This window comes from Salvelinus alpinus, chromosome 18, assembly GCF_045679555.1.
Source record: "Salvelinus alpinus chromosome 18, SLU_Salpinus.1, whole genome shotgun sequence".
NCBI classification, from domain to species: domain Eukaryota; kingdom Metazoa; phylum Chordata; class Actinopteri; order Salmoniformes; family Salmonidae; genus Salvelinus; species Salvelinus alpinus.
The window spans coordinates 19,004,662-19,030,950 of NC_092103.1; the positions used below are offsets into that span (position 1 = coordinate 19,004,662).

General features: G+C 43.4%; 1 protein-coding gene across 3 annotated transcripts in view; it reads right to left on the minus strand.

The window, feature by feature from the left end:
• LOC139543943 (retinoic acid receptor RXR-alpha-A) overlaps positions 1-26,289 on the minus strand; it is a 156,839-nt gene that overhangs the window by 33,860 nt on the left and 96,690 nt on the right. For all 3 annotated transcript variants that reach the window (XM_071350537.1, XM_071350539.1, XM_071350538.1), the window contains exons 4-5: positions 3,886-4,042; positions 2,660-2,839 (exon numbers count right to left, since the gene is read on the minus strand). In XM_071350537.1, the coding sequence (XP_071206638.1) occupies positions 2,660-2,839; positions 3,886-4,042 (337 nt within the window). The remainder of the gene's footprint in view (positions 1-2,659; positions 2,840-3,885; positions 4,043-26,289) is intronic.

The window sequence follows — 26,289 nt, forward strand, 5'->3', positions numbered from 1 at the left end:
CTAGACACACACATCCACACCTAGACACACACATCCACACGTCTACACACCTAGACACACACATCCACACGTCTACACATCTAGACACACACATCCACACATCTACACACCTAGACACACACATCCACACGTCTACACATCTAGACACACACATCCACACATCTACACACCTAGACACACACATCCACACGTCTACACACCTAGACACACACATCCACACATCTACACACCTAGACACACACATCCACACATCTACACACCTAGACACACACATCCACACGTCTACACACCTAGACACACACATCCACACATCTACACACCTAGACACACACATCCACACGTCTACACACCTAGACACACACATCCACATGTCTACACATCTAGACACACACATCCACACGTCTACACATCTAGACACACACATCCACACATCTACACACCTAGACACACACATCCACACGTCTACACATCTAGACACACACATCCACACGTCTACACATCTAGACACACACATGCACACATCTACACACCTAGACACACACATCCACACATCTACACACCTAGACACACACATCCACACGTCTACACATCTAGACACACACATCCACACGTCTACACATCTAGACACACACATGCACACATCTACACACCTAGACACACACATCCACACACCTAGACACACACATCCACACGTCTACACATCTAGACACACACATCCACACATCTACACACCTAGACACACACATCCACACGTCTACACATCTAGACACACACATCCACACATCTACACACCTAGACACACACATCCACACGTCTACACACCTAGACACACACATCCACACGTCTACACACACATCCACACGTCTACACACCTAGACACACACATCCACACGTCTACACACCTAGACACACACATCTACACACCTAGACACACACATCCACATATCTACACACCTAGACACACACATCCACACATCTACACACCTAGACACACACATCCACACGTCTACACACCTAGACACACACATCCACACATCTACACACCTAGACACACACATCCACACATCTACACACAGACCAAGACACTTCATATTCTCTTTTCTTCTTTTTCCTTCTGTTTCTATTCCAAATGCTGAATCACAGGGGTGGGGGTTCTGGGAAGGGGAGAACGGGGAGAGGAGGAGGGGACGATGAGGGGGGGGCGAGGGGCCCAGTTTTAGAGGAACTGCTGTCTGGCGGTGGAAGTCAGCCCAAGGGTAGAATAGTTGTGCTGGAGTCAGAGAGAGGTGAGGAGGGCTGAAATAATGCTTTATTTCTCCCTTCCTCTGACTGGGAGAGCATCAATTCATTTAATCCATTTTTTCTGTGGATTCGCTCAGCCTTCTGGACTGCCACTGCCTTGCTCTCCCCCTTCCTCAGGGTACAGGGGGGCTTAGGCAGCACAGTGATGTGAAAGGCAGTAAATGATCATATCCTTGAACAGAGGTTGAGCCCCATGATGATATAAATAAGAGTGAATAGGGGAGGGAGGGATAATGAGGGGGGAGGGGTGCATGTTGAGGTCAAGACAAATTGGCCCGGGAAAGAAAAGCTCTCAGAATGTACTTATCCTAGACTCTCTTGTTTTCTCTTTTCCTCTGCTTTCGTTTTGTTCTGCGTCTGATACTCATTGGTTATGGGTGGGGCTGAACAACTAAACACCGGGCTAAAGGCTAATGATGTGTGATAGCTTTCTGTTCATGCTGGTCTAGGATCTGTTTTGTATTGTTTTTGCCTGGTGCGGTGGTTAATGTTCAGAATAGGGAAAGCTGATCCTAGTATAACATAAAGTGATTTCTGATATGAAACTGGACTGTGTGCTTCCGATTATGTCCCTAAATACCTGGAATACCACATTGTATCTCTAAAGCCAGAATATTTTGTGACTGAGTTAAAATAGTATTGCAGAACAATCCTTCACTGTAGATAGTGATGCCACTGCTCTGATGGAGAACTGTGCTAAGAGTACTAATATCCTCCTCTCTTACGAAGTACTAAAACTACCTCTTTTGAGGGCAACAGCTTGTGCTCTCTCTCTCTCTCTCCACTCTCTCTTTCCTCTCTCTGTCTCTCTGCCTCATCTCTCTCTCCCTCCGCTCTCCCTGCCCCCCCCCCCCCCCATTTATTCCCCTACCCTCCCTCGTGGTAAATCACTGTTCTTCAAGGGGAATCGGAAATCATGAATAGGTCTGCCTATGAATGCTAACAATCACTGAAACATTCTGAAGCTAAAGTCGTGTCAATGAACCAGCCCTGATCTGAATAACCAGTAATTAAGACTTCCATTAGCATCTCATTTCAATGCTGAGCGCCTCTGAGGAAGTCAGTAATTCTGAGTCCTCTGCAACTAGTGCTCCTCATTCAGTAGTAATAAAGAGGCGGATGAGTGGAGCTCTCATTATCACACAAGTGATCTCAACACACTCCAAGATCTCTACATGAGGAGCTAAACGATTAACTCTGACAAGACTGACACAGAGGGTTCTTGTGTGTGTGCATGTGTGTGTGTGTGAGAGAGAGAGAGAGAGAGATAGAGAGAGATAAAGATGGATAGAGAGAGACAAAGATAGATAGAGAGAGAGGGTAAATGGGCCTTTATCCTCAACGGCATGTGCTGTACCTTCTCTCTTCATTCCACAGGCCAGACACTTCTGGTAGCGACAGTACTGGCAGCGGTTGCGCTGGCGCTTGTCGATCAGACAGTCCTTGTTGTCTCGGCAGGTGTAGGTCAGGTCCTTCCTCACTGTCCTCTTGAAGAAGCCTTTACAGCCCTCACAGCTGTACACTCCATAGTGTTTACCTGGGGACAGACAGGCCATCTTCACTGAGTTTCATTTTTAAAAGTACATAGAGTGGCCATGAACAGACATTTAACACACACTTCACACACACATATATCCTCAATTTATTGAACTTGATTAGATACTGTTTGGCCAATAACAGTGGGGTGAAAATGGTGACTATAAGTGTACTGTACGTTACTATGTTCAGACATTGACAGTTCTGTCCAGATGAACAGTGTTTCTGAAGATCATTGACCAAGCAGAGTTCTGTCTGATATTAACCATCTCCTTCACATCCTGTCTGATATGAGGGAAAGTGCAGTGGAGTAACACTCAGTAACTTCCTATCTCTGATGCTGCACACACCAGACACTTTCATTCCTGGTAGACCAGTGGAGGCTGCTGAGGGGAGGACGGCTAATAATAATGGCCGGAATGGAGTGAATGGAATGGGTTCAAACACCTGGTTGTCAGTACCATTCCATTCACTCTATTCCAGCCATTTCACTCCATTATTATGAGCCTTCCTCCCCTCAGCAGCCTCCACTGTCATAGACACACCTTATACTTCCTCTTCGCTGGGTTAAGTAGTACAGTATATATGGTGTATTAGTGAGCCTTTCAGTGAGGCTGTGACTGTTTGTGATGAGAGTGTGTGTGTGTGTGTGTGTGTGTGTGTGTGTGTGTGTGTGTGTGTGTGTGTGTGTGTGTGTGTGTGTGTGTGTGTGTGTGTGTGTGTGTGTGTGTGTGTGTGTGTGTGTGTATATGTGTGTGTGTGCGTGTGTGTATAAGTGCGCGTGTGTGTGTGTGTGTATATATGTGTGTGTGTGTATATGTGCATGTGTGTGTGTGTGTGTGTGTGTGTGTGTGTGTGTGTGTGTGTGTGTGTGTGTGTGTGTGTGTGTGTGTGTGTGTGTGTGTGTGTGTGTGTGTGTGTGTGTGTGTGTAGGGACTCAGGTGAAATGGTGATGACCATGGTGGTGTGGCTGTCTCCACAGATGACGTGTCAGCGGTTTGTGTGTGTGTTTGGGTATGTGTGTATATGTAACCTTAGGGCACCGACCTGACGAGCGGTCCCCGCAGATGGCACAGATGTGTTTGGTGAGGGAGAGGGGCATGCACCCTTGTGAGGGCTGGGCGGGCACCTTCATCACCCCGTTGAGACCCAGCGGGGGCTTGATGTCCTCCGAGCTGCTGACCGAGTTCATCGGGGAGTTCAGCTGGAACATCAACACACACAAACACAACCACAGACAGGTCACAACGCCACTCCGACCCCTGACACTCAGAATGTCCGAAACGTACGCACACTTCATCAGATTACATAGAAATGGAAACAGAAATGTGAGGAAGTGTGGTTACTGAACATCATCAACCAGCTCTGCTGATCAGCAAGAGAATGATGAATGTGAGATCTGGTATAGGGAGAGCAGAACTCCGTTTTGAGTCCAACAGCAAAGAGAAATGGCTATGGCTGAGTATGTATCCATGCAGATAAGCTGACTGGGAGGTTTAATGCTAACTACAGCTGGGCAGTAGTTCCAGTAGCAGACTGCCTGTGTTTCAGATCTAAAACCTGTCGCTGCTGGATCCTGCACCACTAACCCACAGGAGTGCTTTAATTCATGCCCCTCAGGCCTCCAACTGCTCAGAGCTAGCATAACTCTAATGCAAAATGTAGCAGTGCAGCAGAATAAAGAGCCAATGTTTGTTTTAGCAAGAGAAAGTGCAATAAGTTAGATCAGGAAAAAGTGCACTTAGCTCTGCTGTGAAACAGCTCTGATATTGTTGATGTCTCGCACCGTGTAGCCTCGCAGGGAGCGCTACGAGACACTAATCAGCACAACTCTGCTGTTATCACTGGAGTTCCTACAGTTACTAAGGGCATGCTTTAGCTAAATTACCCCACAACAGTAATGACTGGATAGCCAACCATTAGTACAGCAATGGAAACATGTCATTCTTAGAAGCCATGTATCTTTCGATGCTGTAAAACCATGATGCTAAAATGACCCAAATAAACCCCAAACGTACAAATAATTAACTTTGGGAAAACTGAAAATGAAAGGAGCTGAATGTGCTAATTATTTTCATGGAAACATTCAAGAGCTCTAGAGATTCTACAGCCAACAACAAAAAGAGTAATATAAAGTGTGTGGAAGTAATGATATTACCGTGGTATTACCAAGTGATGTACCAGTACATAGAGTGGTCATGAACAGACATTTAACACACACTTCACACACACACATATCCTCAATTTCTTGAACTTGATTAGATACTGTTTGGCCAATAACAGAGGGGTGAAAATGGTGACTATAAGTGTACTGTACGTTACTATTGTCACGCCCTGACCTTAGTATTCTATGTTTTCTGTATTATTTTGGTCAGGTCAGGGTGTGACGAGGGTGGATATGATTGTTTTGTATTGTCTAGGGTTTTTGTATGACTAGGTGTGTGTGTGTGTAGTCTAGGCATATGTAGGTCTATGGTGGCCTAGACTGGTTCCCAATCGGAGGCAGCTGTTTATCGTTGTCTCTGATTGGGGATCCTATTTAGGTTGCCATTTTCCAGTTTGGTTTGTGGGTTATTGTCTATGTGATGTTGCATGTCTGCACTCAGTGTTTATAGCGGTCATGTTCGTTTTGTTGTTTTGTATTAGTTTGTTCAGTATATTTCTTTATTAAAAGAAGTATGTATTATAATCACGCTGGGCCTTGGTCTCCTCTCTACGACGTTCATGACAACTATGTTCAGACATTGACAGTTCTGTCCTGATGAACAGTGTTTCTGAAGATCATTGACCGAGCAGAGTTCTGTCTGATATTAACCATCTTGTAACGGCAGTCTAAGTCGTCCTCCTCCTCGGATGAGGAGAGGCGAGAAGGATCGGAGGACCAATGTGCAGCGTGGTAAGTTTCCATTATTTAATACACACGAAAACAATACACTATACAAAATAACAAAAAGAACTAACCGTAACAGTCCCGTGTGGCACAAACACTGACACAGGAAACAACCACCCACAAAATCCCAACACAAAACAAGCCACCTATATATGATTCTCAATCAGGGACAACGCTTGACAGCTGCCTCTGATTGAGAACCATATTAGGCTGAACACAGAAACAGACAAACTAGACACACAACATAGAATGCCCACCCAGCTCACGTCCTGACCAACACTAAAACAAGCAAAACACATAAGCACTATGGTCAGGACGTGACAGTACCCCCCTCCTGAGGTGCAGACTCCGAACACACCCCTAAAACTCAAGGGGAGGGTCTGGGTGGGCATCTGTCCGCGGTGGCGGCTCCGGCGCAGGACGAGGACACCACCCCACCATTGTCTTTGTCCCCCTCCTTAGCGTCCTTTGAGTGGCGACCCTCGCCCCCGACCTTGACCTAGGAATCCTCACCAAGGTCCCCACTAGATAGAGGAGACAGCTCAGGACAGAGAGGTAGCTCAGGACAGAGAGGTAGCTCAGGACAGAGAGGTAGCTCAGGACAGAGAGGTAGCTCAGGACAGAGAGGTAGCTCAGGACAGAGAGGTAGCTCAGGACAGAGGGGCAGCTCCGGACAGAGAGGCAGCTCTGGACTGAATGGTCGCTCCGGACTAATGGCAGCTCCGGACTGAGTGGCAGCTCCGGACTGAGTGGCAGCTCATGACTGGAGGGCAGCTCATGACTGGAGGGCAGCTCATGACTGGAGGGCAGCTGATGACTGGAAGGCAGCTCATGACTGGAAGGCAGCTCATGACTGGAAGGCAGCTCATGACTGGAGGGCAGCTCATGACTGGAAGAAAGCTCATGACTGGAGGGCAGCTCATGACTGGAGGGCAGCTCATGACTGGAGGGCAGCTCATGACTGGCTGGCGGCTCATGACTGGCTGGCGGCTCATGACTGGCTGGCGGCTCTGGCAGCGCCTGACTGGCTGGCGGCTCTGGCAGCTCCTGACTGGCTGGCGGCTCTGGCAGCTCCTGACTGGCTGGCGGCTCTGGCAGCTCCAGACTGGCTGGCGGCTCTAGCGGCTCCTGACTGACAGACGGCTCTAATGGCTCGGGACAGACGGGCGGCTCTAATGGCGCTGGGCAGATGGATGGCTCAGATGGCGCTGGGCAGACGGATGGCTCAGACGGCGCTGGGCAGACGGATGGCTCAGACGGCGCTGGGCAGGCAGGCAGCTCAGACGGCGCTGGGCAGGCAGGCAGCTCAGACGGCGCATTGGATCGGAGGACCAATGTGCAGCGTGGTAAGTTTCCATTATTTAATACACACGAAAACAATACACTATACAAAATAACAAAAAAGAACTAACCGTAACAGTCCCGTGTGGCACAAACACTGACACAGGAAACAACCACCCACAAAATCCCAACACAAAACAAGCCACCTATATATGATTCTCAATCAGGGACAACAATTGACAGCTGCCTCTGATTGAGAACCATATTAGGCTGAACACAGAAACAGACAAACTAGACACACAACATAGAATGCCCACCCAGCTCACGTCCTGACCAACACTAAAACAAGCAAAACACATAAGCACTATGGTCAGGACGTGACACATCTCCTTCACATCCTGTCTGATATGAGGGAAAGTGCAGTGGAGTAACACTGAGTAACTTCCTATCTCTGATGCTGCACACACCAGACACTTTCATTCCTGGTAGACCAGTGGAGGCTGCTGAGGGGAGGACGGCTAATAATAATGGCCGGAATGTAGTGAATGGAATGGGTTCAAACACCTGGTTGTCAAAACGACCAAAGGAAACCCCAAAAGTACAAATAATTAACTTTGGAAAAACTGAAAATGAAAGGGACTGAATGTGCAAATTATTTTTATGGTGATATTACCGTGGTATTACCAACAATACCATCCTCTCACAATGAACACCTATCCTGGTGTTGACATGAGTGTTGCAGACTGCGGGGAGACTTGCTAGTGTGAGATACAGGCGGTACTGTGGGTCCTAGCTATCTAGCCTATGTCTTAATTGAGTTACTGCGAGCTGTACGCTAACACAGCAAATGCACAGACATTGTTTCTAGGGTGAGAGAGAATAAGATGACAAACAACATGTTGTATACAAGCCATAATGATGAAAATAACATGACACTACAGTTCAGCTAGCCTTTCTTCAGCTGTGTTTCCAAAACTCTGTCAGGGTACTTTAGTGTACTGCCCATGTTTACACATGAACTATACACAAAGACAAACATATCCCCTTTCTCTCTGACATATGGAATCCTCACCGCTCAAGGCCACAGGGCACACCTATGTAGACATGTGAACAGGCACTGTATTCTATTGGTACTGTACACAGGGCAGCCCCACACCAAGGACCAAATGAGGGGCAGCAACTACCAAATCCTCGACACACATACTGTTCACGTGTGCACACGCATCTACAAACACACATGCGTCTGATTGGACTGACTTCTTCCTAGGCAGAAAATTGGATTTATTTAATCATTGTCTTATAGTGTATATTGCAGCAGACACTCAATGCTACAGAAATGGATATCATGTGTATTATTGAGCGTAAGCTACGAAGGCAATAGATTACATTGAAGACGTCATGTGTAGTGCCATCATTCAATTATACACTACATGTATACAGACTGGCAGTGTGTTCATACGGACTGTCAGACAAGAGCAATTGATGACAGGCTGAGTGCCATATTTTCTCATGCAACATGCAACTGTGAGCACATCTGTGGTTTATAAACACACACACACACACGCACGCACGCACGCAAGTACACACACACACACACACACACACACACACACACACACACACACACACACACACACACACACACACACACACACACACACACACACACACACACACACACACACACACACACACACACACACACACACACACACTCTAGACACACAAACACGCACCATCTTGAGTTCTTACTTCAGTCTACCCTTTCCATTGCAGCACAAGAGAGCCTGTCTACTCGTCTGATATCGTCTCTATCAACCCAATAGCTGACAGAAAATACTATTCCTCCAAATCTATTTTCAGTGAACCTGAAACTCAATCTGTCCAGGGTTACACTTCTCTCCATGCAGGGGTGGGCTGGGGGTCTCTTTCTCTAGTGCATCTCTCTCGCCCAGGGCAGTGCAGGGATGGTGGGGGATTAAAGGTGCTCAGTCCTGGGTCTGGAAATAGAATACAACCCCCGTCCCTACCACCACCACCACACATACATGCAAAGGGCTGGGAATTGCTAGGGACCTCACGATACGATACTATCACGATACTTAGATGCCGATGTGATATGTGTCGCGATTCTCACGGTTCTATATGTATTGTGATTCGATACTGTGATTTTATTGCAATTTCTCACCGTATGTCTGCTGCAGAGAGGCAAGAGGGAACATGATAAAACGAGTTCTGATCAGTCATGGAAATAAAAGTGATGAAAACAAATGGGCTCCCTATTTAAAAAGAAGATGGAGAACAAGCTATACTGGAGATTTGGTGCAGGTACAGCCAACTAGCTGTCCAAAAATAATGTTGCGATATTGTCAAAAGGATATTGTCACTAATCATGACCTCTTGTGGGTGTCTGATAAGGCAGGGACGGTACCAGTATGGAGATACTTATTAGTATCGTGGCAATGAAACTAAATACAAAGTGGATGCAACTCCTTTAGGAAAACCTCCCTAATGTTGGAAACAATCATCATTACGTTGTCATTTATTCTCAGTCAAACACTAGTGAAACGTTTGTCTGTGGTTTTATGGAACATGTGCGAGATTGCTAAATGCTCTCTTACTGTTAGAAGGGGACTGTTGAAAAGTTCAGATCAAATCAAATCAAATCAAATCAAATTTTATTAGTCACATACACATGGTTAGCAGATGTTAATGCGAGTGTAGCGAAATGCTTGTGCTTCTAGTTCCGACAATGCAGTAATAACCAACAAGTAATCTAACCTAACAATTCCACAACTACTACCTTATACACACACAAGTGTAAAGGGATAAAGAATATGTACATAAAGATATATGAATGAGTGGTGGTACAGAACGGCATAGGCAAGATGCAGTAGATGGTATAGAGTACGGTATATACATATGAGATGAGTACTGTAGGGTATGTAAACATAAAGTGGCATAGTTTAAAGTGGCTAGTGGTACATGTATTACATAAAGATGGCAAGATGCAGTAGATGATATAGAGTACAGTATATACATATGAGATGGGTAATGTAGGGTATGTAAACATTATATTAAGTGGCATTGTTTAAAGTGGCTAGTGGTACATTTTTACATAATTTCCATCAATTCCCATTTTTAAAGTGGCTGGAGTTGAGTCAGTATGTTGGCAGCGGCCGCTAAATGTTAGTGGTGGCTGTTTAACAGTCTGATGGCCTTGAGATAGAAGCTGTTTTTCAGTCTCTCGGTCCCTGCTTTGATGCACCTGTACTGACCTCGCCTTCTGGATGATAGCGGGGTGAACAGGCAGTGGCTTGGGTGGTTGTTGTCCTTGATGATCTTTATGGCCTTCCTGTGACATCGGGTGGTGTAGGTGTCCTGGAGGGCAGGTAGTTTGCCCCCGGTGATGCGTTCTGCAGACCTCACTACCCCCTGGAGAGCCTTACGGTTGTGGGCGGAGCAGTTGCCGTACCAGGCGGTGATACAGCCCGACAGGATGCTCTCGATTGTGCATCTGTAGAAGTTTGTGAGTGCTTTTGGTGACAAGCCGAATTTCTTCAGCCTCCTGAGGTTGAAGAGGCGCTGCTGCGCCTTCTTCACGACGCTGTCTGTGTGGGTGGACCAATTCAGGTTGTCCGTGATGTGTACACCGAGGAACTTAAAACTTTCCACCTTCTCCACTACTGACCCGTCGATGTGGATAGGGGGGTGCTCCCTCTGCTGTTTCCTGAAGTCCACAATCATCTCCTTTGTTTTGTTGACGTTGAGTGTGAGGTTATTTTCCTGACACCACACTCCGAGGGCCCTCACCTCCTCCCTGTAGGCCGTCTCGTCGTTGTTGGTAATCAAGCCTACCACTGTAGTGTCATCCGCAAACTTGATGATTGAGTTGGAGGCGTGCATGGCCACGCAGTCGTGGGTGAACAGGGAGTACAGGAGAGGGCTCAGAACGCACCCTTGTGGGGCCCCAGTGTTGAGGATCAGCGGGGTGGAGATGTTGTTACCTACCCTCACCACCTGGGGGCGGCCCGTCAGGAAGTCCAGGACCCAGTTGCACAGGGCGGAGTCGAGACCCAGGGTCTCGAGCTTGATGACGAGTTTGGAGGGTACTATGGTGTTAAATGCTGAGCTGTAATCGATGAACAGCATTCTCACATGGGTATTCCTCTTGTCCAGATGGGTTAGGGCAGTGTGCAGTGTGGTTGCGATTGCGTCGTCTGTGGACCTATTGGGTCGGTAAGCAAATTGGAGTGGGTCTAGGGTGTCCGGTAGGGTGGAGGTGATATGGTCCTTGACTAGTCTCTCAAAGCACTTCATGATGACGGAAGTGAGTGCTACGGGGCGGTAGTCGTTTAGCTCAGTTACCTTAGCTTTCTTGGGAACAGGAACAATTGTGGCCCTCTTGAAGCATGTGGGAACAGCAGACTGGGATAAGGATTGATTGAATATGTCCGTAAACACACCAGCCAGCTGGTCTGCGCATGCTCTGAGGACGCGGCTGGGAATGCCGTCTGGGCCTGCAGCCTTGCGAGGGTTAACACGTTTAAATGTGATGATACCCTGTGTTTGAATCAGAACCTATACAGTCTGGTTTACTATGAGGGGACATAGACCCACAGACGAGAGGAGAGAAGAGTGGAGCTTGAGACGTGAGAAAGCACACTCAGCCAGTCCAGTCAGAGTCATGACTCAGAACACTGAACAGAGACAGAGGAGAGAGGAGAGTGAGGTGTGTTACTGCAGCATTTGGAGCTCTGTGGCCATAACAGGTTTGTGTTATAGCGTAAGGTGTGGCTATACTGCTGGCCCAGTAAATGCTCTAATGTAACTGCCTATGTTATGTAATGGGTGGTAAGGGACATTCGGTCAGTGCCTTGAGCACAGCTGAGGTGTTAGTGTGCTCTAGACTGTTACATTCCACATGGAACTGATCTCTCTCTCCCGCTCTCCCTCTCCTTCTCCTTCTCCCTCTCCCCTCCAGTGTGTGCTGGTGATCTTCATAGGGGAAAAAGCTCATGGAAATGTAAAACAGCAGTTGACAGTGTGCTCACTCTGATGTACAGTAACAACACTTCTATTTATAGTGGGATTGGGAGAGTCATTTAAGTGGTTTCAACACCACAATCAAATACACTATGTACACATGTCTCTACAGTGAAAATAACCCATTTACACAAACAGGATGACTCCTAACTCAAGAACCCCATCAAAAACCTTTTGGCCTATTACAGTATATGACCAGTAATATGCTATAATGACACTTACACACAGTAGTAGAGAAGAATAGACAATACCAGGGGAGACATTAGAGGCCCCTGCTTAAGACTGGCTTAGTTCCTTTCACTGGGTCTGACCACAGACTTTTTGCTCACAAAGATACATCAAAGGAATACATCAAATCCTCCTGCACCACTTCTCAATGCTCAACCCCCAAGTGGAAATTCAGCATGTAACAGTTCAAGGGCACCTTTTACTGAGTAGAAGTTATGAGGCTTACATCATTTTTTCTTAACACCACCCATTATAAATGTTGGACACACAACTTAAATAAGTGCAGAAAGCCATTGCCAGGAACAAAATATTCAATTTGAATCCTTTATTTTCTTTCCACTGGAAATCTGGATTCCTCGCTGAAGTAAGACTTGCTAGTGAGTGATCAACTGTTTGAAGTTTTGTATTAATACCTTTTCTAATTTGCAAGGCTAAAACTCCAAATCAAAAGGTGGCCAAAGCTGATGTGTCTGTTTCTGCAAAGCTGAGGAAGAGGACACTGGATACAAATAGAGACAAATCTCAGTCTGACGTGTCTGTTTCTGCAAAGCTGAGGAAGAGGACACTGGATACAAATAGAGACAAATCTCAGTCTGACGTGTCTGTTTCTGCAAAGCTGAGGAAGAGGACACTGGATACAAATAGAGACAAATTTCAGTCTGACGTGTCTGTTTCTGCAAAGCTGAGGAAGAGGACACTGGATACAAATAGAGACAAATCTCAGTCTGACAGGCAACAACTCTTAACCAACAACCCATAGGGAACAGTCAGATCTAACCTTATGATAACCCCAATACAACCTGTGACCTCTGACCTCATTTCCTGTTGAAAACAACAAACAACCTTATCATCACATACAACCTGGACTTTTTCTCTCCAACAATAATAAATGTGTCAGTAATCTTTGTGGTCAGCAGGATCATCAACATCTAGTCTTGACAAGCTATCAACAGATATGAGGGTAGGGTTTCACACAGGAGGTGCGTTCATTCCTAACCTCTCCTGAGGCATTTAAGGACTGCTAACAGTAATTCACCCTTCACCCTGGGATCAATTACCGCCGTGTCACAACTCAGAAGGACACCTGTCCGACACACACACACGCACGCATGCACATATGCATGCATGCAAACAAACATACACACACACTATACTTGTGATGTATACTGCTACGATGAATATGATAGTGCCTGTGTTTTTTCAGAATGTTCCAGATGTCAAAAAGTGTGCTGCAGTATATCGGCGTAATGTTGTTATGAGAATGTAGTGGAGAGAGCATTGTAACACGGACTAGAGAATAGACATGCAGGCCCGCTGCTGGTGTCTCACCTCAGTGTGGCAGTATCAGATGTGTGTTAGTCAGGCTTGTTATCATAGGAGACATGGCCTCCTCCTGTGGGTAGGCACCATACAACGTACTGCTGACTGAGCAGCTTTCCCAATGCTGCTACAGACTCACACTTTTCTCACACCGCTCCCTCTCTCTAATTCTCACTCTCTTTTTCTTCCTGCCTCCATCTCTCTCTTTCTCTCTGCCTCCCTCTTTCTCTCTCTCTCCCTCACTGCTGTCATGTGCCTTTTACTGAAGAATGGCTTCCATCTGGCCACTCTAACATAAAGGCCTGATTGGTGGTGCTTCAGAGATGGTTGTCCTTCTGGAAGTTTCTCCCATCTCCATAGAGGAACTCTAGAGCTCTGTCAGAGTGACCATCGGGCTTTGTCACCTCCCTAACCAAGGCCCTTCTCCCCCAATTGCTCAGTTTGGCCGGGCGCCCAGCTCTAGAAAGAGTATTGCTGGTTCCAAACTTCTTCCATTTAAGAATGATGGAGGCCACTGTGTTCTTGGGGACCTTAAATTCTGCCAAATTTTTTTGGTACCCTTCCCCAAATCTGTGCTTCGACACAATCCTGTGTCGGAGCTCTACGGACAATTCGTTTGACCTCATGGCTTGGTTTTTGCTCTGACATGCACTGTCAACTGTGGGACCTTATATAGACAGTTATGTGGCTTTCCAAATCATGTCCAATCAATTTAATTTACCACAGGTGGACTCCAATCAAATTGTAGAAACATCTCAAGGCTGATCAATGGAAACAGTATGCATCTGAGCTCAATATCGAGTCTCATCGCAAAGTGTCTGAATACTTATGTAAATCATGTATTTCTGTTTTTAATTTTTTAATACATTAGCAAAATATTAAATACTGTTTTCGGTTTGTCATTATGGGGTATTGTGTGTTGATTGATGAGGATTTTTTTTATTTTTTTTATTCATTTTAGAATAAGGCTGTAATGTAACAAAATGTGAAAAAAGTCAAGGGGTCTGAATAGTCTGTCTTCTCTTGAGAGCCAGTTCTTTTTTTCTCAGTAACAAGGCTATCCTCACTGAGTCTGTACATAGTCAAAGCTTTCCTTAAGTTTAAGTCAGTCACAGTGGTCAGGTATAATGCCACTGTATAGTCTCTGTTTAGGGCCAAATAGCATTCTAGTTTGCTCTGTTGTTTTGTTAATTCTTTCCAATGTATCAAGTAATTATCCTTTTGTTTTCTCATAATTTGCTTAGGTCTAATTGTGTTACTGTCCTGGGGCTCTGTGGGGTCTGTTTGTGTTTGTGAGCAGAGCCCTAGGGCCAGCTGGCTTAGGGGACTCTCCTCCAGGTTCATCTCTGTAGGTGATGGCTTTGTTATGGAAGGTTTGGGAATCACTTCCTTTTAGGTGGTTGTAGAATTTCACGGCTCTTTTCTGGATTTTGATAATTAGCGTGTATCGGCCTAATTCTGCTCTGCATGCATTATTTTGTGTTTTACGTTGTACACAGAGGATATTTTTGTAAAATTCTGCATGCGGAGTCTCAATTTGGTGTTTGTCCCATTTTGTGAATTATTGGTTTGTGAGCGGACCTCACAACCATACAAGGCAATGGATTCTATAACTGATTCAAGTATTTTTAGCCAGATCCTAATTGGTATGTCGAATTTTATGTTCCTTTTGATGGCATAGGAGGCCCTTCTTGCCTTGTCTTTCAGCTTGTTCACAGCTTTGTGGAAGTTAAGTGTGGCGCTGATGTTTAGACCGAGGTATGTATAGTTTGTGTGCTCTCGGGCAGGTATTCTCAAACTGGGGTACGCGCAATGACGTCGGGGGTACGCCAAATAAAAATGTGATTCACATTTAAAAAAATATATATATAAAAAATATATATACAGTATATATAAATTCTTCACATTTTCCAAAAGTCCATTTATATTTTCCAACGGGGCTATACATTTGGGTGAGGTTTTCCTCTCGCCTGAGTAGCCTCATTTTACTGCCAAAAATAAAATTCAACCATCTAGTGTTCAGCAAACTAATAACACAATGTCAAAAACAGGTAGCCTCTCATGCGGGAATTCCACTAACGGTCCGTATGTAGCCAAACGTAGTTGCTGCTCATTCCGTTTGCTCGAAAATTGATAAATGGTTTTAAAAAAGTAAGGCCCGCGTCCATAAAGACACATACCAGCTCTACTGGTAGCACTGCTTCTACCAGCAGTACTACACCTGCAACTGTCAACAACACACGTTGTTCTGCTTCCACGATCACATCCAATGCTAGCATCAGTAATTCTACATTTGTTGTTAGCCCAGCTAGCATGGACACTGACAGTTGTGAATCTGATGCAGTCGAAGAGTTACTGCCCCATTGCCCGGGGAAAGCACCGAACAACAGACAGGGACGTTGGACCATCGAAGAGGCACACATATGATGAGAACTACATTGATTTGGGGTTCACTTGCCTTTCCTCAGCCACAGTGTGTTATATGTGCAAAAGTACTATCTCACAACTCGATGAAACCTTCACTCTTGCGCAGACATTTAGAAACAAAACATGTTAATTTGAAAAATAAGCCAGGTTTTTTTTGGAGCGAGAATTAAGACGACTTTTGAGTAGTAAGATACCATTATTAAGAAGGGGCTAGAAGCGTCTTATATGGTGAGCTATCAAGTGGCTAGGACAGGCAAGCCCCATACTACCGTGGAGGACTTAATTCTTCCTGCTGCCGCGGATATGGCTGGGACAATGCTGGGGGAAAAGGACAAAAAAACTATACAGACAATGCCTTCATCAAACAAGAGATGTTTTGATACAATTACTGCTTCGCATACACAGCCAGTGAATTCTATACGTTACAGCTGGATGAGTCAACAGACGTGGCGGGCCTGACACAGCTCCTGATATGTGTCCTTTACGTTTATGGGGGGGTCAATTAAGGAAGACAACCTCTTCTGCAAACCACTGGAAACCAGGACAACAGGAGAGGATATTATTTAAAGTACTGGACAGTTTGTGACATCAAATGGACTTTAGTGGTCAAGATGTGTTGGTATCTGTTCTGATGGCGCAAAAGCCATGACAGAGAGACATAATGGAGTGGTAACGTGCGTGCAAGCAGTTGCTACCGATGCCACTTGGGTACACTGCAGCATCCACCGAGAGGCTCTTGCTGCCAAAGGAATGCCTGACGGCTTGAAAGACATTTTGGACACTACAATGAAAATGATTAACTTTGTTAAAGCAAGGCCCCTGAACTCTCGTGTATTTTCTGCACTATGCAATGATATGGGCAGCGACCATGTAACACTTTTACAACATACAGAAGTGCGCTGGTTATCAAGGGGCAAAGTATTAACATGTTTATTTAATTGAGCGACGAGCTTAAAGTTTTCTTTACTGACCATCATTTTCATTTGTCTGACCGCTTGGATGATGATGAGTTTCTCACACGACTGGCCTATCTGGGTGATGTTTTTTCTCGCCTGAATGATCTGACTAGGATTACAGGGACTCTCCCCAACTATATTCAATGTGCGGAACAGAATTGAGACTATGATTAAGAAGTTGGAGATCATCTCTGTCTACATTAACAAGAACAACACACAGGTTTTCCATCATTGTATGATTTTTTGTGTGCAAATGAACTAAAGCTTACGGACAATGTCAAATGTGATATAGTGAAGCACCTGAGTGAGTTGGTTGTGCAATTACGCAGGTACTTTCCTGAAACGGATGACACAATCAATTGGATTCGTTATCCCTTTCATGCCCTGCCTCCAGTCCACCTACCGAGCCTTATCGAAATTGCAACAAGTGGTTCTATGAAAATGTAATTTTATCAGAAGCCACTGCCAGATTTCTAGATAGGGCTGCGCTCAGAGTATTCTGCCCTGGCAAAACGTGCTGTTAAGACACTGATGCCCTTTGCAACCACGTACCTATGTGAGAGTGGATTCTCGGCACTCACTAGCATGAAAACTAAATACATGCACAGACTGTGAGTGGAAAATGATTTAAGACAGACTCTATCCAATACAACCCAACATTGCAGAGTTATGTGCATCCTTTCAAGCACACCCTTCTCATTAACCTGTGGTGAGTTGTTCACAATTTTCGATGAACAAATAAAGTTTTATATGTAAGATGGCGAAATAAAGAGCAACATTTTTGATTATTATTATTTGTGCCCTGGTCCTATAAGAGCTCTTTGTCACTTCCCACGAGCCGGGCTGTGACAAAATGTATCGTATAGTGTGTGTGTGTGGCAGGCTTACAATGATGGCAAAAAAACAACATTTGAGAGTGCGCTGACCCTGGTGCTAGAGGGGGTACACAGCTGGAGGTTGAATGTTTGACGGGGTACGGGACTATAAAAAGTTTGGGAACCACTGCTGTAGGGCAACGGTGTCAGGATGGAATTTGTATCTGTGGTCCTGGCGACTGGACCTTTTTTGGAACACCATTATTTTTTGTCTTACTGAGATTTACTGTCAGATCCCAGGTCTGACAGAATCTGTGCAGAAGATCTAGGTGCTGCTGTAGGCCCCCCTTGGATGGCGACAGAAGCACCAGATCATCGGCAAACAGTAGGCATTTGACTTCAGATTCTAGTAGGGTGAGGCAGGGTGCTGAAAACTGTTCTAGTGCCCTCGCCAATTCATTGATATATATGTTGAAGAAGGTGGGGCTTAAGCTGCATTCCTGTCTCACCCCACGGCCCTGTGGAAAGAAAGGTGTGTGTTTTTTGCCCATTTAAACCGCACACTTGTTAATTGTTTACATGGATTTTATTATGTTATATGTTTTTCCCCAACACCACTTTCCATCAATTTGTATAGCAGACCCTCATGCCAAATTGAGAAAAACTATTTTTTGAAATCAACAAAGCATGAGAAGCCTTTGTTTTGGTTTGTTTGTTTGTCAATTAGGGTGTGCAGGGTGAATACGTGGTCTGTCGTACGGAAATTTGGTAAAAAGACAATTTGATATTTGCTCAGTATATTGTTTTCAAAGAGGAAATTAACCAGTCTGCTGTTAATGATAAAGCAGAGGATTTTCCCAAGGTTGCTGTTGATGCATATCCCACAGTAGTTATTGGGGTCAGATTTGTCTCTACTTTTGTAGAATCCTTGGTTCCAAATATTGGGGAAGATGCCAGAGCTAAGGATGATGTTAAAGAGTTTAAGTATAGCCAATTGGAGCTTGAATGATTCATTGACAAGAGATACTAATGAGCTCAAAGAAACATGTCGCTAGTTTCAGAGGAATCAAGCACAACAAACCCAATCAACAAAACAAACCAAAGCCAAGTTGGCCAAGCAGTATCAACAATGGCATTAAACCATCCCCATGCAAGAGTGAGTGGAGAGTGGGGAGAGGTTTACAGATAAGGATGTTAACTTGTTGAAATCCATCAATGAAAGGCTTGCCAAACTTGTTGTCTTGGATATACTACGAGAGGACATCAATGCATTATGTGCCAGTCTAGAATTCAGCCAATGTCAGGTTGATGATCTAAGGAAAGAGAACATGGTGCTGAAAGGTACTGTAGACTCTATTCATGGAAAGATGGAGGTGGTGCAAAGGGAGAACAAACAACTTAAAGAAACCTTGCTTGATGTACAGTGTCGATCAATGCGAGACAATCTAATATTTTCAGGGATACCGGAGAATGACAACAGCAGAAGCTGTGGGGACACTGTCCGAGACTTTATGTCAACTCAACTGAAACTGCCCACTGATGTCATGCGTAATGTCACTTTCTCCAGAGTCCATAGAATGGGTAAGGCCTCTGGGAGTAGGCCACAGGCTATTATTGCATGTTTGAACATTTTAAGCAAAAGGAAATGGCGAAGAGCAGGGGAACACTGATTTTGGAATGAATGATCACTTCCCTACGGAGATCAATGAAAGGAGAAAAAACTATCCCATCATGAAGGAAAAGTGTTGCCTGAATCAACAAGTCTTCTTGGTGATGGATAAACTTTAGATCAACGGGCAACTGTATCGGGACTGTAGAGTAACTCTCTGGCTATTTTAATCATGACAACTTCAACTATAACCAATACATGCTCTATTGATCTCCACTTGACAAGGAAAGGGTTGCATATAGCTCAGGTTAATGTATGTAGCCTTCCTAACAAAATACATGAGGTTTTTAACTTAGTCAATACAAATAATATTAATATTTTAGCTTTGACCGAAACGCATTTGGATGCATCTGTAAATGATGGGCAAATTAACATTCCTGGAAATACTACTTAGAAGGGACAGGGATAGGATTGGCGGAGATGTAACACTATACATTCAGAATCATATACCTTTTAAGAGGAGGGTTGACCTTAATGTATGTCAAATGCCAATATTGTGCAATGCTGTCATCAAGGCAAAGGGTGGCTATTTGAAGAAACTCAAATATAAAATATATTTTGATTTGTTTAACACTTTTTTGGTTACTACATTATTCCATATGTGTTACTTCAAAGTTTTGATGTCTTCACTATTATTCTAAAATGTAGAACATAGTGAAAATAAAGAAAAACCCTTGAATGAGTAGGTGTTCTAAAACTTTTGACCGGTAGTGTACATCTGCCTCACCAGGCATCCATTTGGTAGGATGTGTGTATAGACATCCTAGTGCTAAGATGTCCTATCTGGATGACTTATGCACTGGGTTTGAACAGGCTACAGACAGTAACATATATGTATTTATCTTGGGTGATTTTTGTATAAATTGGAAGGATCATATTTAAACTAATTTGAACATTTTAACAAAATGAATGAGATGTGCCGAGAGCTGTGGTTTGAAACAAATGGTTAATGATACTACTAGATCATCAACTAAGTTAGGTCACCGTTTGGACGCATGCATTGATCTGATCTTCTGTAATATACCATTGCAATGCTTAAAAGCCAGATCAATGCCAGTGGGCTGGACAGACCATAATATTGTGACCATAACCATGAACACCAAGGTTCCAAATAAACCCCCAAGGATTGTGGTCAAGAGGCATTTTAAAACATTTAATCATGAGCTATTTCAAAATGATTTGGCTGCTGTACCCAGGGAGCTGATTTATCTAGAGGATGATTTAAATCACGCTACAGAATGTTTTATTGATTTGCTCACTGAGGTAATGGACCATCATGCCCCAGTAAGAAAGAGAACAGTTGGGGCTCGTCCATCTCCATGGATTGATGATGAACTGCAGCCTTATCTAAACTAGAAATTGATTAACAGAATTATGGAACACTACATAATTAGGCAGTTAAATTAAATCTTAAGAAAAAAAACGTATTTTTACGAAAATGCTTTTATTGATTGTAAATATTATTCTAAAAAGGTATGAAATATAGTTAAGGGCTTACTTGGTACATCTATTTCATCATACCCATCTAGTGTGGAGGTTGACGGGGGAACAATAACAAAACCAGCTGATATTGCCAATAATTTTGCAGCTTTTTTTTTTAACAAAGAAAATGTATTTACTCAGCAATAATGTAAACACCCATTCTTCCAAACAAGCTATTGCCCAATGGAATGATGATCATATTATGAGCAAAAAAAACAGCTCTTTTAGTCTACAAATGGCGTCAGTCATTACCCAATGGTAAATCTACAGGTTATGATCTCATGGACAATGTTTAATACTTCGCTATGCTGCTCCCCAGATTGCAGCTCCACTGAAATACATATTTAATTGGTCACTGGAAAAGGGGACATTTGCAAATGTATGGAAGCATGCTAAACTGTGTTCAATCTCAAAAGACAGCAAAGAGCCCATTACTCCTGCCAATAGTCGACCAATTAATCTACTCCCTTCACTCAGTAAGATATTGGAGGGTATTGTGAGTAGACAAATATGGGAGTACATGGAAAAGAATGATCTGATTACAGTCAATCAGCATGCTTATCGCAAAAACCATTCCACTACTACTGCATTGGTGGACATGACTGACCAGTGGCTCAATGCATTTGATTTAGTGGATCATGAAATCATTTTGACAAAATTAATGCATTATGGGTTTAAGGAGATAACATTGAATTGGGTACAGTCATATCTAACTGACAGGAAACAGTCATCCTATATCAATGGGTCATTTTCTTCCCCTCATGCTTTAAACTGTGGAATACCGCAGAGCAGCTGCCTTGGGCAACTTCTTTACTCAATATTTACCAACAACCTTCCTTATGACTTATCTGAAACTCAAGCTACTATATTTACAGATGATACTACAATTTATACAGCCAGACAATCGGTTCAACAGGTACAGCAAGCACTACAAGTAGATCTAGGAAATATCAGGGAGTGGGTTTGCCGGAACTAACTTGTTTTGAACACCAAGAAAACCAAGGTTATGTTGGTCTGTTCCACCAGGAAAAGGCCAACACAGCATGGGATACAATTAAGTATGGGGGGAGTACAAATTGAGGAAGTGGCAGAAACCAAACTACTAGGAGTGCAGCTTGACAACTGCTTATCATGGTCGTCTCAAATAAATAATCTATGTAAAAACAATATTTTTAACAGCATGCTAGATCAGAAGGATAGCTAAATATTTACTGGGAAAGATTCTTAAGCAAATAACCCAAGCATTACTTGGGAGTCAGGTGAACTACTTTTCTGTGGTCTGGGGAAATGCATCAGCAAGTTAAATTAGGAGGCTGCAGATTGAACAGAACAAAGCAGCAAGGATTGTTATAAGGTGGAGATATGGTTATTCTGCTGTAGTCAATCTCAATGCTCTTGGTTGGTCATCAATCAACAAGATAATAGAAAAAAACATGCTTATTTTATTTCATAATGTACACCATTTAAAACGGCCAAACTGTATTCACAACAGTATTCAGTTGGTAAGAGACAGACATTCAGTAAATACTAGGAATAGATTGTCTACCATCTATGTGTTATCTAGACAGAAAAAATAAATAGGCAAAATAACATTTCGATTTAGAGCAACTAAGTAATTGAATAATTTATCTGAGCAAACCAAAAACCTTTCAATATATAAATTGCAACAATACTTTAGAACCATTTAAATATAATAAATTAGAAGGTTGTGTGGGACTAAGGAATCAATCTATCTTTTTAGACTGTCAGAGTATTTATCTGGTCAATATGTCAGAGTATTATGTCTGTTTGTAACAGTGTGTTTATATGTGAAAATGTGATCATATTTGAAATTGTATTTTAATGTTTAAGGACTCTTGGAAGATCAGTCCAAATGAGGACAAAAAGAGATCCTAATAAAATAAAATGAATCCCTCTCCCTCTCTCTCTCCCTGCCTCTCTCTCTCTGCCTGCCTCTCTCTCCATCTCTCTCTGCCTGCCTCTCTCCCTCTCTCTCTGCCTGCCTCTCTCTCTCTCTCTCTACCTTCCTCTCTCTCTCTCCCTGCCTCTCTCTCTTCCTGCCTCTCTCTCCCTCCGCCTCTCTCTCTTTCCGCATCTCCCTCTTTCCGGATCTCTCTCTCTTTCTCTGCATGCCTCTCTCTCTCTCTTTCTCTGCCTTACCCTCTCTCTCTCTATCTGCTTCTGCCTGCCTCCCTCTCCTTCTCTCTCTGCCTGCCTCTCTCCTTCTCCCTCTCTCCGTCTCTCCAGCTCTCTCTGCCTGCCTTTCTCTCTCTGCCTGCCATTCTCTCTCTGCCTGCCATTCTCTCTCTCGCTCTGATCACACGATGTTCACAACCCTATCATCAGTCAATGATTAGGTAATAAAAACAGACTATAAACATAATAATAACATATTGGCAACCAACCCAGGCGCTTATTTATAACATATTTACGGCATAATAATCAACCAAATGATACTTCAATCACAAAATAATTTCAATCTTATTAATCATGAACCAATAAATAACATCATAATCTTGAATAACAATCAAATTCTAAACCACATAATAGCGACATTATGAAGAGACGTGTTTATTTCTTGGACCTGCTTGTTAGATATGATAAGGAGCATAGTCATTTCAAAATTGTCTGCAACACTAAACCAAAGCCCAGTCCCTGACAATCACTGACTGATGAGAAAATTATATGAGGGAGAGAGCTAGAGTCAGATGCAGTTGACACTGACTGTTTTCACATTTCCAAACTAAAGAGCCTGGTTAACCGTTCAACATAGAAGTCACATATGATGAAGATATATGCCAATTTCCATGGGCCTTCAGGCTTACAGAACAAAATGGCCTCCAATTTCACTGGAACAATTTACAAGGTCAGGAGGATAATTGGGAGTTGTGCGATGGAATTAAATTGGTCCGGAGCAGACAATACTTTCCACAAGGTCAATCTGAATGAGAACTGTACTGTAGGCATCAAGGGAAATATGGATGGAATGATATTGTGCCAGTGTCATATTGAATTAGCACCAAACCAACGCTTCTGCAAAGCGATGAATACTGTCATGACAACTCACAAAGGAATCCAGTGCTATTCAGTGTTTCCTCAGCTAATGCAATACCAAGTCATGTGTTTGAAATAACTGCTAATCCTTGAATGAAATTAAACCAATAAAGTCTAATTGATGGACAGTCCTCCGATGATTCAGTTGGTCCCTCAGTCCAATTTATCATTGCTTCTATATTTGTGACACACCACCTGGATTCGGTCCAATGTAGCAACATTTGAATTGTTATTATTTATTTTTTTACATAGGATAAAAGTAGAGACTCCAAGCTAGAAAATGGTATATAATACACTGCAGTTGAGGAAAAATTGGAAAGTAATTCTGCTTTGAAAGTTGATTAACTTGTAACCCACTTTTGAGAAAATGGCATGTGTCTACGCCTATTCAGCATCATTCACACCCTCTTAAGCCACCGATCTCTTTAGGGATTCACAGTGTAGTAAACAACCAAAGATTGAAAGTAGTAGTAAAAAGTAGTAGTAAAAATATACTTTATCTAGTCCTTGGCCTAAATCCTAATCTGACTTTGGTGCAGGTCATGTTGTTCTTCACATTACAGTCTCTGGTAAACACACACTATATCAAATCAAATGTATGTGTATTTGCCACATGCACAGGATACAGAAGGTGTAAACGGTACAGTGAAATGGTTACTTGCAGTTTGGAATATTTTCTTTAGACATGTAGCTAGCCAGCTAAACAATGAACCATAATCCCAACTCTAATGCCGTTTTCAAAACAACTGGGACCTCGGAAATCGCAGACTTTCGAGCGGTCAAAACAACTGGGAACTCTGAAAAAAAATTAGCTCCGAATGGTCATCCAACTTGGAATTCGTACTCGGGAACTCGGGCCTCTTTCTAGAGCTCAGACTTTCCGACCGGAAGATCACAGACGTCCTGATTTTACCTCGTATTTTTCAGATTTCCCAGTAGTTTTGAACGCGGCAATACTACCATGCATTAATCTGCAGGTAGCTAATGCTAACCAACTACATTCAATGTGCGCTAGCTAGCTAACATTATGCTAGCTAACAGTAAGCTTTAACTTGCAATGAAAACAACTTTCTGGCAAAATTAGAAACGTACAATATCTGAAAATGTAGCTAGACTCTTACCCGTATACATGGATGAACGCTTCTCCCTCTCTGTCATGGATGCCATGGTTGCCCTTCGTTTGAAGATGTAATCCGGAGACAGGTGTTTTATACAACAGCCTTCTGTGTGTTATCTTTTTGGACTGTCTGCATTTGGCAATCATCTCTCTGCTTGTATTTGTATCTGCCAAGGCAGCAGCTACTCTTCCTGGGGTCCAGCAAAATTAAGGCAGTTTATACAATTTTAAAAACATTACAATACATTCACAGACCGTGTGCCCTCAGGCCCCTACTCCACCACTACCACATATGTACAGTACAAAATCCATGTGTACGTGTGTGTATAGTGCGTTGTAACGTCTTCATCAGAAGACGCTACAACGTCTGGTTCAATTAAAATGTTTTTACCTAAATCAGGGGTTTCCTCATTATCTGATTCATTTTCAGAGTCAGCATGGCACACTCATCCTCCAGAAAGTAGTCCATCACAACTTTTTCCCACTGAGCTTTGTAGATAGCGCTATTAACTTCAGGGTAGCAATGTTGAGAGCAGTAGCAAAACTTTTTCAGTTCATGATATCTTTAAAAAAAAGCCGCAGTAGACAGGATTATACACACATACTGAGCAGCTCATGTTATAGAAGCATGCTACATGGCAGACCAATCTGAACTCATCTCTCGGCATGTCCAGCCCATCCATTATCTCAGCCAATCATGGCTAGCGGAGTGGTTCTTGTTTTTTTAGGTGGCTAAACCAACTAGGCTTGTAATTTAACAATTGTATTCGTACTTACAGATGGCATACACGTTTGTTATTAAGGCACATGAAAGCTCACATGTTCCAGACGGCATTTCTGCCAAAAAAAATACTTATTTTGATATTTTTTTTTTTTACTTTCAAATGCCTCTCCTAGGAAGTAGTGATGTGCAACATAAGCCTAGTTTCTTGAAATGGGTCAAATATTTTCCTCCATCGACTGTAGAGATACTATGTATGACTAAACAACATTTTCTGGACTAGGGCTGTTATGGTGACTGTATTACTGCCACACCAGCGGACACGAGTCATGACCGCAGTCAAATTCCACGTGACCGTTTATTCACGGTAATTAGGCTTCTCCAAAACCGTGCTCTGATGCTGCTGATGGTCATTAGTAGCCCACCAACTTGTGAACTGCCAGTC